Raw genomic sequence first — 15,498 nt, 5'->3', positions numbered from 1 at the left:
TAGTGACAATACACTCAATTAGTAGTCAGACTGTATTGCCTTACAGTTAATGATTGGGGATTTGAATTTCAATTTGATTACCCTCTTGAGATTTGACTGGTGTTATCTTGCTATGGATTCACCCATCTTGGATAACACCTGTACCTCTAGGAGCTAATCACCTCATTTAAAAGTGTATGCTGAATTTTTCTACTGTCCCTAGTCAAATAACAATCTAGTTAAGGATTTTTTTTAACAAACGGGGTAAAGTTCAAGGGGGAAAAATAGATGTTTCCTGTTTCCCCAGTAAAAAGCTTACTTTTTCATCTGTTTCACTAGACTTGCTGCAAATCTGTGTGTACATAAATATCAAAACAGAGTAAATCGAATGAATAAACTTCAGCAGACTGTCATATTAGTGGTAGGCTAGTGCATATATCGTTTGGTGAACACGTTGGCCACAACCAGTAACTGCTGCTGAAAGGCAAGCGACTGGGGCCAGTCTGCTGTTTCACTAACAGCTAGTGATGTTTTCCTATTAATGTTATGCCGTGTAAGGTACATACTATATTCATGGAATTCTCAAAATAAATTCTGATACTTTATGTTCAACTTTATGAAGATTTTGAATGTGAAATTTTTAATAAGGAATTTCCAGAAAGTTCTGTTAGAAGTATGCTTCAGTTTTATACTAGTACACATAATATGACATTTTCTTGCAGCAGTGAGAAATATCTTGAGTCAGTTGTGTGTCAATTTAGTAGAGGTCAGGCCGCCAATTATCATAAAAGATAACATCATATGAATGTCATGTGAGGGCATGTGTCAATGCATGTTTTTGTGGACACAACAATAGAATATTTATGAATTGATCTGTGGAATGAATTGAATTAGCAATCTCATGTGTTTCAACAATGGTAGTATGATATTATGTATGAGTTGTTATTACTGTCCAGTTTCCATTCATTGTTCCAGTGTTGTATCTGATTCTGTATGAACTAGTGGAAGTATTTCATTTATGTGAATATTGCTATCTTAATGTACCATTGATATCAGCTTTAATATGAGAGTTGAGATTTGGCAAATTCAAACACTTTGATTCTGAACGATGATTACTTGTCTTGGTTTGTTTAACAGGGGAGTTTGAAAGCATTCCACCAGTGGACTTGGAGCACCATTCAGTGTACGCACCTCCCCATGACTTACAAATCCCGGCCAGTGCAATGAGCAACAGTGATTCCACATTCTCAATTCCGGACAGCGAGTCGTCGGCATCTAGCTATCCATCACTTGGACACGACTTGGATTCAGAATTTGGACCAGGCGGTAGCTCAACTCCTCCGCTTTACCAAAGAAGTGTGTTGAAAGCAGACACGCCATTGTCACCAGAGGTAAGCCACATTCCAATGGTAATGTCATCCCTTTGTCAGTATTTAGCAAAAGTCAGTATGACTAAATTAACATTTGAAGGTAAAAACATAAAACGTTCCCTAGATGTTGGATGTTAATGCTTCTATTTGAACGTAAAGGGACAGATTTTCATCGGCTCTATATCTGAGTGAATCGATTAACTGCTCACAACTTTCAAAGGAAAACAAAGGACTAATATTACATATTTCTAAATAGCCAATGTCAACAGCCAATAACATGAGAGTCAGGGATTGAGGGGTGTCACATTAAACTCAATAAGCTGGAACTTTTGATCTATTTTCCATAATTGTTGTCTGTTCGTAAAAAAACAATGTGAATATTCTTTTCACAGAATCATGTATGGATGCTTAATGCTTAAGTTTTCAATATAACCTCTGTGTGTGTGAAGCCATAATATGGTTGACAAATGAATTCTAGTCAAGACTACCGGTACAATTGATTTGTCACTGACAACACTGCATATTGCACACAACGTATGGTGTCAGTTAAGGCTAAATGTATAAACAGAAAACTTATACTTGTTTTTTAGAACCAAAACAATGAAAATATTGTGAAAAGTATTCATGACCACAGAAATGCGGCACACATTTTCATTCTTGTCTCAAGTAGATAGAGCTGCAAATATTGTTCTATATTTCAGTAAAGAGTCTTCAAAAATGACAGGATATTGTTGAAAAAAATTACATTTTTTATCAGTTTAAAAAGGAAAAAATAGAGATAATTTTTGTTGCCAGCAGAAATTAGGAATTCCATCAGATACACGTATTTATTTCTGTTATATTATACATTAAAGAGGCACTCCCACTTGGTAACATTTTTAAAACACATTTTTTTAATGCCAACGGTCGATATTTGACATGGCGACTGCGCGCGGATCGCGAGATATCGATAAAAACACGTCCTCAAAAAAGTTAAAGTTTGAATTCCGGTGGCCCACCTGAATTCAGCTTCCGAACATAGAACGTTCGGCACTGGGGCCATTGTCAACTAAGCTATGGAGTACAAGTCTACGCTGACGTTGCTGCATGCTGTACGCCACAGCAGTGCCAATCTCGTCGGTGAGCGGTCATGTCCCATGGGAGAAAGCCGAGTCCTACTGACTCGGCAAAAAACCCGAAAAACAAAGTTTGCTGATCCACTAGAATTCGCATAGGTGACTAGCACAGATAGGTGTGGTTGATACATAGTATGCATAGTGGCCGCCGCGTGGTATGCGCGCATACCACACGCGGCGGCCGCTATGTATCGAACCACGCGTAACTGTGTGGCAGACGACAAAATGTAGTCATCAGAGGCAACTAATATTTTACACGTAAAAACGATATCTATGTGGTATTGTTTAAAAATTCAATACAACTGATTGAGAATAATGAAAACGACAAAACAAAGGAGAAGTTTTAAAAAAGAATTACCAGAGGTAAGGCATTGATAATGATGTTATTTATCATGATGTATATAAAGTCATCGCAGTAGGAGGTAAATTAATTGCGTCATTCGAACGTTTTTGGACTCCTTAGAATATCCGTCAATCAGCACAACAACACACTTTCGGGGGATTTCGGGTGATAACCAGAAACGATCGTAAAACTTCGGGATGTGAAAAATATGCTCGGGAAATGACATGTTTTTATCGATATCTTGCGAACCGCGCGGAGTTGCCACGTCAAATATCGACCGTTGGCATTAAAAAAATGTGTTTTAAAAATGTTACCAAGTGGGAGTGCCTCTTTAATGAAGAGACGGAATAATTACATGTATCCATTATGGTAAACTTGCCATGAAGGGGGTCACAAAGTGGTCTGATAGTCAGAAATTTGTCTTTGCAAAGAAACACAGGCAAAATATTGGCACTGTCCCCACAGGGCAACTGTGACATTCATGCCATACAGTGAACAACTGAACCAATCTTTACATTTTTGAATCAATGAAGCTTTCTAGTGTATTGAGCTGTATTGAGTGTTGTCTGAATCAAAATACAAAATGTCAAATGACATTGATGAAATTCTGTCTGGCAATGCTTTCAAGAGGTTGTTTTGAATCGTATGGAAAGCCTTTTGAGCTTACGAATGTGTGAACATTGTCTTATCATGCGAAATACTGCAATTTCTTGACTCAAAATGATGTGTAAGATTAAACTTCAAAATGGTCAGCTATAAAAATAGGTACTCTACTGTGTCAAGGAGTATTTATGTTGTTTGTTGGTTGTAGACACTGTCTTAATTATTGCTCTTGTAATCCACCTGGTATATAACAACAGATCAATACTGTATTGTACAATACAACACAGGAAGGCAAACCTGAAGACAGCTGGGCCCCTCTTCCATATGGTAATAATCAGTGCTTGTCTGAGGGTGCTTTTCATAATTAATAAACACTATCATACCCCCTAGGAAAGTTTTTAATTGTACAGTAGCCAATGTTTTTAAGTCTAACCCACTGAACTTGTGACAACTGTGAAAATGCCTTGACTTTATATGAAGTGTTCACATCAAAAGTTATGAAGGACCAACTGACCAACTCCATGTTGTCATACGTACTATTCGCCAAGTATCTAAGTAATGAGAAATGTCAAAATAAATGCCAAGTGTCTAAGTAATGAAAAATGATAACAATTTGACAATCATGTCAAAATAAACAACACCACCAAATTTTAAATTTTCACTCTCAGTGAAGGTGATTGATATTGGTCATGTGTTTGACATAGAATAGACATTTCCAGCCATTGTCATTTGAAGGTCATATTTGTAAAAGTCAAATCCTAAAAAGGATGACACATTGCTTTATTATTATCTAATTTACAAAGCTTTCATGACATTGAACTCTGATGGTGGAGATGTCAGCAATGTTGTCTCACACAAGGCCATAAATATTTCCTGTGTAAAATTTTACACACATGGCCTTCTCTGTGGTTTGAACTGTTTCTATATCAACTCTAAACATTCCTTCCGAAAAACCAACTCATGGCACTACGTAATGTCAAACTCACAGACATGCAAGCAAGTGGCCAAAATTCAAAATGTAACAGTCACACAGGCTAAATCAAGTTCATGAAACTTGTAGACTGTAACGGTTGGTATTATAGCATATTCTATAATCTGATTCCATCTTCATGTGCTATGTTTTGACCGTTGATTTTCTGAAATACTTCTTCCATTTCTTTGATATATTTTCTTTTCTTTCCTTTGAACAATTCTGGCCGCACAGTTTCACCGATATTTCAGTGACTATCTCAAATACCTAAGGGTACTGTATATCACACTTGCTATTGTGCAGTCCTAGACTCTAGATATACCAGCTACCCCATACCACAAATGGCTTCACAATGGTGGAGGGTTTTGCACAATTAAATACAGTATATGGCATTAAAGGGGCTCAGTCACTTAAGTGGCACATCCATTTTACAGGTTGCCAAGTGTAATTGTGTGTTACTGTTTGTTTAAATTGTTACAATTATTTCAACTCTGATTTATTTTTCCTGTACATTGGCTATAGTCATGACCAGTAATTGGTAGCAAGCAGAAGTCTTTGTATACTGTACCCTCTAAATTGTAGAATACATTGTTTCAGCTTAAAACATAACAGCAAGAAACATTTTTGTTGCATTTTTAGTGCCATTGGCAAATGAGTGACTGAGTTCTGAATCATTCAAAAATTTGAGCCAATCATAAAGCAGCTTACATTCTCCTACTTCCCAGCAATAGTAGTCACGTTTTTACTGGTAGAAATAATACCAGCTTACAGAATATCAGTAGTGAAATAAAGGTAGCATAAGCTTCATTAGAACTGTAGAGTAGATTAATGTGTACAAGGTTTGTTGTATACACATGATATACCAGTAGAGTGTTGACAAAGCTCAGCTAAGCAATGCTGGCTTTGTACAGTGTTTTTGAAGCCTGCATGGATCGTGCCGGTCTGTTGAATTGGTTAGTTTAGTGGTTGCTATATTTAGATCTGGGGAATTATCAGTCAAGTGAAGTCAAGCAGTGGGCAAATTGGAAAATTGAACTGATTATGGTCTTTCAATGAGAATTGATGAACTGATTTTGTTCAATATGTGCACTACATGTAAAAATTATGATAGAATAATTGTGGTTATGTGAAGGCAGACAGAAATGGTAAATTCACTGTGCTTCAGATAAACTAAGCCGATATCAGAATTTATTATCGATGCCTGTCTGAACATGTGATGGTTGGAGCCCTGTCACTACTGTTCACCAGAATTATTTTTTCTGTGTTTGCCAACAGACAGATATTTATGCAGCTGTTTGGCACACATGGCTGTTCACAGTCAGCTGCCGTGGTTACTCATGTATATCTTCCCAAACTGTCCAAATTTTCAAAACTGCACAGACCCCCGCCTGATACCCCAAATTTTTTTTTAAAAATTAAATTATTCAATGCACAAACTTGGTGAAAACATATATTTTGATATTCTGCTAGGATTGACTAGCCAGAAAGAGTCATTAATGTTAAATTGTTTGCATTTATTCTGAAAGGGCCATTAGTGCTAATGTTTAATGACATTTTCAGTATTTTTATTTCATATGTCAGTTTCAACTTCTTTCTCTACTCCCAAAATACTTTTGAAACACCTCTACTCCCAAAATACTTTTGAAACACCTATTATTTAGCTTGTCATCATAGTGTCTGTATGTGTAAAATGCACTGTTATTGCTTACATTTAAATTCCAGTCCCGTACCAGAATCAAATTGTCGACAGTTACAACACAGTTTACACATGTACAGGCACAGTTTACAAGCTGAATACAGTGTATATCAACATGCTGTGGGGAGTAGAACAAATATTTATTTTTGACATTAAAAACAAAAATAGTGAACAAATCATCAAAGGTTAGCATTTCTGACCCTTTAAATAATGGGTGCTCGAATAAGGTACTTTTGTTAAAGTTTAGCATTGGTTGCATCCCGGCAAAAGGTTAATACCATGTCATCCATTGCTATTTATACGGTCTTGCTAAGTAGACTTTATAATTTCAGACTCTTAAAGGTATACTGTCACCTGTTCCAATTTTGCCACAGTTACCATGGAAAGAGAAAATCTAACCAATCACAGATTTTAAGCGGGTGGCCGCTTTTTAAAAATAGCGCCCTCACATGGGCATTTTGAATACCAAGGAATGCCCCTTTGACCATATATGGGCATATTTAGATTACAGGTGACTGTATACCTTTAAATTTGGCACTTAAAGAGGAATATTTTTTCCCTATAGCATCCTCCTGAGGTCACTCTCTCTGGAGCTGACACCGACGCAGACGTTGAAAGTCTGAAATACGACTCAGATAGTAACTACAGCGGTACTACTGCAAACACGGTGGAGTATCTGGGTACACCGACCACTGGCAAGTATTCCGTGGATCACGATAACAATTCCATCCAATCAGATCCCGGCTTTACAGAATCCATGCACGACAAGAGAAGGGTGCCGGAAAATGGCGCTGTCGGCAATCCTGGGAGATCGCGACAATCTGACGAGGAAGAACAAAAGACCTCGTCAAATGTATTGAGAAAGTTAAGTTCAATATTACGGTCAGAGTCGACAGAATCTTCGCCGTCAACGACTCCAAAGAAGAAACCTCCATTATTAAAGGGACTGTCTGATAGCAGAAGTATCGAGAGAGATCCAATGGGATCGCCGACGTCAATTGCAAGTAGCGACTTCAACGGATATCCGCCAAGCATCAAATCTGATCCAGGAAATTACCGTAGCAGCAGTGGTGTGTCAAGTATGAGTCTGCCAATAGGAAGGAAGAAGAAGCATCTGAGTCCATTCCCCTCAGGTTTGTGCAGGTTTTACCCTTTCACTTCAATGGTTTGTCCCAACGCTATTGTTTTCTATGGTAAGGTTGGACCGCTACAGAGGAAAATGGGGATGACATGTGTAATCAGAAGTAATGTCAGAATCTTGAATAATGATGGTCCTTGTTGTCAGGTTCTAAAATTTCCATTCTATATTAGGTTTTGGGATTTGATAGGAAATATCACTGGTGTTATAGTTTATAGAAACATGCCCCTCCAATTACTGAGTATGTGTGGGAATATGTTTTAAGTTTAGTGTGATTTTAAAAGTCATCTTGATTGGAAGAAAGAAGGCCTAAAACCATTGTTTTCACCAGGGCGGGTTGACCTGTTTATAGAGAATTGGGTGAACAGGTTGATCCTTTGAGTGCTGTAATTTTTCCCACCAAAATTTCAGTGTAACATTTTACCAGTCTTTATGAATTTTTCTGTAATTTTTTGATAATTTTGGACCAAATGGACATAACATTTCAATTGCTGCAATTTTTGACCAAAATTTTGGGAAAAAGCTGAAAAAACTTGTCTAGATATGAAAAATGTTGCTGGCTATGTCATATTCTATAAAGGCAACAAAAGGCAACAAAAGTTTACTTTGCTACTCAAAGGGGTAAAGCCCTGTTACCTGCAACATTTTGCATGCCATCTCACTTACCAAAAAATTTACCATCCGATCTTCAGATAGATGTTTTGGATCCCTGTTATAAAGTCATATTGCCTTTAAAAATGTCACTGTTTCAATCCTTCGTAATAGATTTGATGAATTAAATTCAAGTGCTTTCAGATATGTCCGCTGCAGCCATATTTGAGTTGCTACTCCAAAATTATTTTGTTTTTAAAATCTAAGTTGTGCATTATTGTCATACCTTTGTTAGCATGTGTACATAATTTTCATTTGATTTCAAACAATTGTCTCGAATAAAATTCACAAAGGTACTGGTACAGGTGATGGGGCTTTAACCCTTTTCCTGCCAGACAGTATCATTTCCCCATCAGCCAAGTCAGTAAAAAGCGGTATTGAGCCAAAACATGGCGTATTTTCATCCACTTGGCGTGGTCTTTTATAGCATCTTTTGTCCAAAAAAATCAAGTTTACAGTATTTATCTTTTCAACAGCTTTCAAATATACAGTACTGTGATAATGTTAAAATACACCATATGGAATATGTTGTGTTTCATTGATTTTAACTATCTTGACCTGGTGGTGAAATATGGGCTTGGCAGGAAAAGGGTTAAAGGAGCTAATTGTCTTTCTATGAAGCTGTGTAAGCTATTGAAGTCTTCTGGTTTACATTAATCTTAAAAATGCCCTTTCAATACAAATACTGATATCTTTCTTTTAAACATCAATCATCTTGTACACTTAGATTACATCTCACACCTAGCGGCTGAATTTCAGTGACATTGACATATTTTGCATGGCTTTGTAGGCTCCAGGAAGACCAGCCTTGTGGAAAGATCCACACTGATCAAGCACAGTGTTACAGGCAAGAAGACTCCTGAGAAAGAAAAAGCCAGTCCTACCTCACCTCCTGAAGTTCTTGCAAACCAGTAAGTCATTAGATTTTTCAGCCAACAGTGGAAGATTATTGAGAAAGGCAGACTCCAGCAGCAGAGGCATCTGAAATTTTGTCCATCAACAGTTTCATGAAAAATCTGTTGCCTTTCTGTCGCGAAGTTCAAGTTCTACATAAAAAGGGATGATGAGAAATGATTTGCATGAATGGAGCACCCATAAGTGAATAAATTTTTAGGGTTAAGGTGGTATGCACCTCAAAAGTGAAAGACTTAAACTTCTGCTCAAACTTTCCTCAATGAAACTTTCAGCCATACTGTTACCAAACCAGGATTACAAATCAGCGGTCACTGGTTTGGTACCAGAGAAATAAATTACCGTACATTTACTGATAGTTTTAATTCAAAATGGTGATCATCCCCGTGTTGATTCTATCGGGAAAAATAAAATATTTGATTTTCAAAAACTAAGATAATTTTGAAACTTTTTCTCACTGCAAGAGCTTTAAAATGAGCCACACACGTGGTATATCAGAAAAGAATTGTAAAAGTTTGTAAGTCTGAATATCTGTCCCCAAGGCATATACTACCTGAAGTCTAGTAATGCTCCTCAGTGGCCAGGTCCATTAACTCTCTCATAGAACAAAGTATGGCACAGGGTTGCGAAACTTTGCTGACAACACCATTAGAGAAATTAAGATCAATGCCAAGGTAGGTAAATATCTCTCCAGCCTTCCTTTCAAACACAGAGATTTTACCTATTTTTGATGATATTTCCCCATCATTGCAGAGAAAACCAGCAGTTCCTGAAGGAAGTGATACGGAATGTGATGGAAGGCAACGGAGTCGGTTGGCTCAGCTTGCCACGCTTGAAGAAACTGATGCAGAATGAAAACCTACGAGCTCAGGTTGTCAGTCAGCTTTATCCACAAGACAGCACGGTCACTGAGGACTACATAGAGGATGTTGTGAGTGTTTCATTAATTTTACATTTTCATAATGATTTGAGTTACCCTTTTTGATAGAAGAAATGTTTACTATTTTCCTACGGCATTTTGAAACAGCGGCATTGCTTTCTGTTACAAAGTTCAGCTTCAGTGAAAGGACATTGATGAATAGTTGTTCTCAGTTTTAGTGCCAAGCTACTGATTAGAAGGAAAGGTAGAACTGCCCACCCTCTTCAGTTTGACCTTTAAGGGGCCTACAAAGTCAATGATTTCATAAAGTAGACACACTAAGAAAGAAGCTATCGCTGAGTTAAAAGTGCTGGTTAATTGTTACAAGTCGTAACAATAATTATCCTGCTTCTGAGATGATGGCCATTTGACCTTTCTTAGTGTAAACGAATTAGTGGGTGTACAATTTTACTGTTGTTGTAGACTATAGCCGTACACTCCAATTGAGCATGAAGTGCTTTTAGGAGTTGTAATTTTTACTTCTAATGTTCATGGCTGTCGCTGGAATTCCGCAGTTGAGAATAAATGTGAAGGGAAGGCTATCTGTCATATCGTTTGATTATTCTTTAGTTGAACAAACTCTTCTTATTCTTAAAGGTATACTGTCACCTGTTCTAATTGTGCCACAGTTACCATGGAAAGAGAAAATCTAACCAATCACAGATTTCGAGCAGGTGGCCACTTTTTGAAAACAGTGCCCTCACATTGGCATTTTGAATACAAGGAATGCCCCTTTGACCATATATGGGCATATTTAGATTACAGGTGACTGTATACAGCCAACCTGTAAAGTGCTGCAGGCATTGAAAGACTATATTGTCCTCTTTTTACCTCTAGAAAATCACCAAGCAGGTTTACAAAGGGCTAATATCAGTCATCAAAGCCCTGATTGCTGGCCTGGAACACACATATGAAACAAGCGGCTCAGGAGGGATGGCCAGCGCTTTCACAGTGCTGGAGATTGCGCACACGCACTACTACGGCAAGGAAATCGACAAGAGCCACTCGCAGAAGAAAGGAGCGCTAACGCCCGACGATGAAAGTATGTTATGCAGTCCCGAGGGTTTGTATATGTCTGGGGATTTTGGTGGTAGTTTTCATTACATACATCCCTATGGCGGTACTAAATACGACACGCATAGCTTAAATGAAGACAATCTGATAGCAGCACTAGGTGAGGACGGTATCTCCACTTATATATGGCTGTGGCAAGTGGTGACCCAAGTTGTGTGGTCTTCCCTGCATGCTGTATACCAGTGACAAATCAACCCCAGTCAGTATAAAACTCACCTTTTGTAGTGATGTGGGTAGACAGTGTACCATCAAAAGAGTGAAGTCTCATGCAGTGAATTGGTTAATTTGTGTTTTGAAATTTTTCTTGTTGGAATTTGGAGGACAGCTGTGTAGGATAAAGTGTGGTTTCACTGTATTTTGTTTGCAAGACTTTGTTGCAAAAGTTTTGTCACACTCATGTTATCCAGATGTGTTAGACTCCCACCCTTCCTTGGTTATACTGGTTTATGTCAGTAGATGAGAAAGAAACAGAGCTTAGATTGAATAGATAGAAGTTGGAAAAGGAAAGTTTCATGTCTGTGTGCTCCAAGTGGCTGCACTACCCAAAGATGTGGCTGTCACACCTGTTGTTATGTATCCCTGTGTGTCCTAACTCAAATTTCTGCATTTGTAGTGATTAACTTGCATACTGATACTTATTAACTGCTCTGTCAAAAATCACCAACTCCTGTCTTGTTAAAATTCAGTAGATTTATTGTCTTTCTTCATCTGAAGACTGTCATCCATAACTGAAAACTAAAAAAAAATGACAACAAAGTCTCCAATTAATTTTCTTCAAATACATTGATTTAATGCTTATTCTTTCCCATTATGAATGAAAAAGTCTACAGCAAGACTGATGTGTTTTAAACTTTATAAAAGAGTCAAGGGATTTTATTTGTTTCATGACCCTGAACAAGTTATGTCAGTGCAAAGAAAGTGTGTACTGTATATTTGGAATAGATTAAGCATTCATGGTGGTACAAGTGTTATCAAGGTTTACATGTGTTCGATGTTTTGCCAGTTTTGTAAGTTGCAAGTATACTGTTGATGTATCGATAGTTAGCAAAATCCCATTGAAGTTATCATAGCTTTCGAACATAATGATTGTAAGTCGAATGGTAATATAGAAAATGGAAACAACTCTAATCTGGTGTAGACTACAACGCAAGCCTAATGAAATGCTGTTAAAGATTTCAGAAACAATAGCTGATATTGTGTTGTTCATTGTGAAATTATAGAAAGGGGTCTCGTGGCCTGATCTTGTGTGGGCTCCTCCCTTCTGTTATAAGTGCATGCCTGTGTCAATGTGATTCCGCTCAACCCTCGACATTCCAATTCTCATTTGTGAGTTTGTTCCACAGGACATGTCTCTGTTCTATGTGTCATAGTAGAGTTACACCTGTATGTACCAGTAACACAGTGCGTATTTGTGTTTTACACAGAAACAAAAGCTATGTATCCAGAAATACACAAGTGCATTCACGACAAAGTTTCCTGTTGTTTTTGTTCCTGCTTGTTCTGCCCCCCTCTTTGTCTGTGGTATTGATATTTTCAGATGCATGTTGTTAAACACTGTATGGATCTGTTCTTGAACTTGGCAGTCAAAGCATGTACATGTAGCATTACCACAATAACAGCATACGATGTCTTTGTATCCATCTAAACATAAACAGTTCCTTGCACAGTCTGCTCATGACTGAAAGTGACAGGACTTGTGCACTGGTTGCTTTCACATACATTGACCTCAATTAAAACAGATTATTTCTTTGAATTCACATTGAATGCCAATTAATATGCGTGGATGCCATTTGATATGCATGAGTGCTACTTGACATGCGTAGATGCTATTTAATATGCGGATTGTGCAACATGAGCACACCTACATTGATACCGCGCTGTAATTATGCATGAATCACACTGCACCACCGTGTGATGACTAATCATAATTTATCTGGTTTTTGTCACTTTTGGACTTTTCTCTCTCTTTATCTCTCTTTCTCTCCATTTCTTGTATCTTGCGGTTGCACTTTTCTACCACCCACGTATATGCATCAATAATGAGCAGAGAGTAAGAACCGTTTCTTCAATTGGTGTGTCATTTCGTAGTCGCCTGTATTTGGTGTAGATAACAGTAGTTAAAGCCATAAGTAGCTTATTAGTTTGTATAAGATCAATGAAAAAACATAGTGCTTTCCTTTGACATCTCTTTAAGAAGCAGGTGTAATACTTTAGTATAGTCGAACTAACATTGTGTACACATGTATGTTTGTGTATAATGTGTGGGTAGCTTCCCTCTGTTGAAAGAGAAATAAATTTTCAAAACATAATGGTAGAATATGTAGAACACCAAAGGCAACACACAAATATGGGAGAAGGGGACTGGCCACTGTGTAAAAACATTTTGATATGTCAGTTTTTGATTAAGAAGCCACGGATAATTAAAAGTGTCACATGACCAATGAAAGTCATATTGTTTAGGGCTAGGGGTTTACATTGCTTTACACAACTGCGCACAATTCGCACTTTGTGTACACCAATGTTATGTGATGTAGAAACAATGTACAAGAGACCTGGGAGCAGGATGGGGGACTGCATGACACTCAATCACCATTCACGTATTGTTTGGCAATGCTTTTTGTGAAGATACCTGTCGGCAGTTTAAACTTCAAACAACCAATTAAATAGTCTATTATTTTCTTTTAAGTTCAAATTAGATTTTGTGATTGAATAATGCACTTCCAACCTTCATATGGCAAGGGAGTTTTAAGTTCAACACAGTAAGCATCATTTGCCATGTGTATGCTTTAATTATCCTTGGTGTCCCTAGACAGACAACATCCATTTTCTATAGACAACTAGATTATATACAAATGATTGAAAGAGATGTAACTTCCCATAATCTTTTCTAAGTTTGAATGACGGTTAGAAAGGCATGAAGTTGTTTGATGTGGTTAAGGGAAATAATCCTTGACTCTCCAGTTTCTCTGTGTTACAGTCCATCAATATCATTGAAGAAACAGGCGGTACTATACATGTACTTGTTGGAGAAAGGGTTAATAACATTACACAAACTGTAAAATATTGAAAATCAACTTTAAAAAGCTGTTCCATCGGGAAGGGTGCAGTAATTCACATCTGATGGGGGACTGTGCGTATGATATACATCAAAACACGATACAGTACTAATGAATATGTTTACCTAGCAATTGAACATTAAATCTATTGTAAAAATGAATTTAGGCAGAACGTGAAATGTCTTAAATGACATTTGTTTAAACAATGAGGTAGGGTGATGTATGGGATAGTTACAAGTCAGTCATGTGAGCTCAGATAGGTATCAAACAGATAGTAGGGATTTAGACAATTCTTCCACCAGTTCAACATGTTGTGTCCTTCTTTTGTTTAACCATGATGAACATATATGAGAGCTTTAACTTTGTATGGTAAGCACTGTCTGTTGAGAGAGTCATTTCCAAATTTGCACAACAGTCATTCCCACCATGACATACTGGTATCGTCAACTGAAACACCTTGCAATCAAATTTTTGTGATTTAGTCCAACCAGTTGGCAAAACCCCATTTGCAACATGAGTTGCCAATCACCCAATTTAGCAATGAGGAATAAAAGGCCTTTCTCAAGAGCATTACACCATACTGAATTCTTGAATTCTCCATTGTCTCATCATCAGTCCGGTACCCCACCAACTGGTGAATTGAAAAACCTACACGTATACTGTCTTTCTGCCCAGATTCATGGTGGAATAGATTTAATGCTAAACAGTCAAAGTTTGTCATTAGTTGCGTTAGATGTTGATGGTAACAAACTTGTTGCAATAACTTGTGTTTCTGTAATTTTTTTCAAAGGTTGGACAGCAAAGGAAAAAGAAACGAGTGTCAAGAAAGGTAGGAGTACACTTGCCTGCTTTTGTAAATTCAATGCAAATTTTGCAATGCATAATTAAATATAAACTTTAGAAATGCAATGTCAAATGAATGCTAACCACAGTGTAAGACTTGTACACTGTTACTTATGTGTCATCTACTAAGAATGAAATTGAGTATTCAGCGAATGTAATCCTTGGTTAGATAATATCTAATCAGATTTATCACACTGATGTAATTAATGTCATAGCATTTACAATGAAGAGTTGATGCAATCTAGCATTGTGTGATGCAATTATATCGAAATGAATGTGAAGTTTGGAATCCGTGAGGTTTTCTCTGCCTGTCCCAGAACATTGCCATTTCTTGTTATTCTGTGACACAGAGGAAGAATTTCACAAACTGTCCTGAACCTCTTTAGGGGCCGTTGATAATAAAAGCTGACACACGACAAACATAATTCTTTCGTTTAGGGGGGGGGAATGGGGTAAAAGCTCATTTCATTTTGTGTGCGTCAAAATCGCATAAGGAGTTTCGTTTAATGTTTTTGAAGTGCAATTTAGTAGCAAGAACGCAATACTACCTTCACGTTCATCGAGACCAGAATGTCCACAAAATATTGAGACAAAGACAACGAAAAGACATAAATTTGTAATAAAAACTTGTATGCTTTTGCAATGTGAAACATGTACGTGAAACATTTTCCTACGTGCGAAATACATTAAAAAATGTTCTGTGTCTTAAAAAGTGAAACACGTAAAGTGGAGATTTATTAATTAATGTGAACTTCTGGTGTTTTTTCATGGCGTGGGGAGACCATAACTCAGGATTTTATCATCAAGCATTTAAATTTGTACGTAATTG

The 15,498-nt window shown here is 37.3% G+C and overlaps 1 protein-coding gene across 3 annotated transcripts in view; it reads left to right on the top strand.

The window, feature by feature from the left end:
* The window catches only part of LOC139140353 (MAP kinase-activating death domain protein-like), an 85,324-nt gene that overhangs the window by 49,418 nt on the left and 20,408 nt on the right, over positions 1 to 15,498 (top strand). The window contains exons 9-14 of one of the 3 annotated variants that reach the window (XM_070709569.1): positions 1,117 to 1,370; positions 6,642 to 7,209; positions 8,656 to 8,776; positions 9,531 to 9,708; positions 10,534 to 10,738; positions 14,617 to 14,655. In XM_070709569.1, coding sequence (XP_070565670.1) covers positions 1,117 to 1,370; positions 6,642 to 7,209; positions 8,656 to 8,776; positions 9,531 to 9,708; positions 10,534 to 10,738; positions 14,617 to 14,655 — 1,365 coding nt within the window. Of the gene's footprint in view, positions 1 to 1,116; positions 1,371 to 6,641; positions 7,210 to 8,655; positions 8,777 to 9,530; positions 9,709 to 10,533; positions 10,871 to 14,616; positions 14,656 to 15,498 lie in introns of all 3 variants that reach the window. The other 2 variants (XM_070709560.1, XM_070709551.1) reach the window with 2 other exon arrangements.

Source organism: Ptychodera flava, chromosome 1 (genome assembly GCF_041260155.1).
Source record: "Ptychodera flava strain L36383 chromosome 1, AS_Pfla_20210202, whole genome shotgun sequence".
Classification (NCBI taxonomy): domain Eukaryota; kingdom Metazoa; phylum Hemichordata; class Enteropneusta; family Ptychoderidae; genus Ptychodera; species Ptychodera flava.
This window is presented reverse-complemented; position numbering and strand designations above follow the sequence as displayed.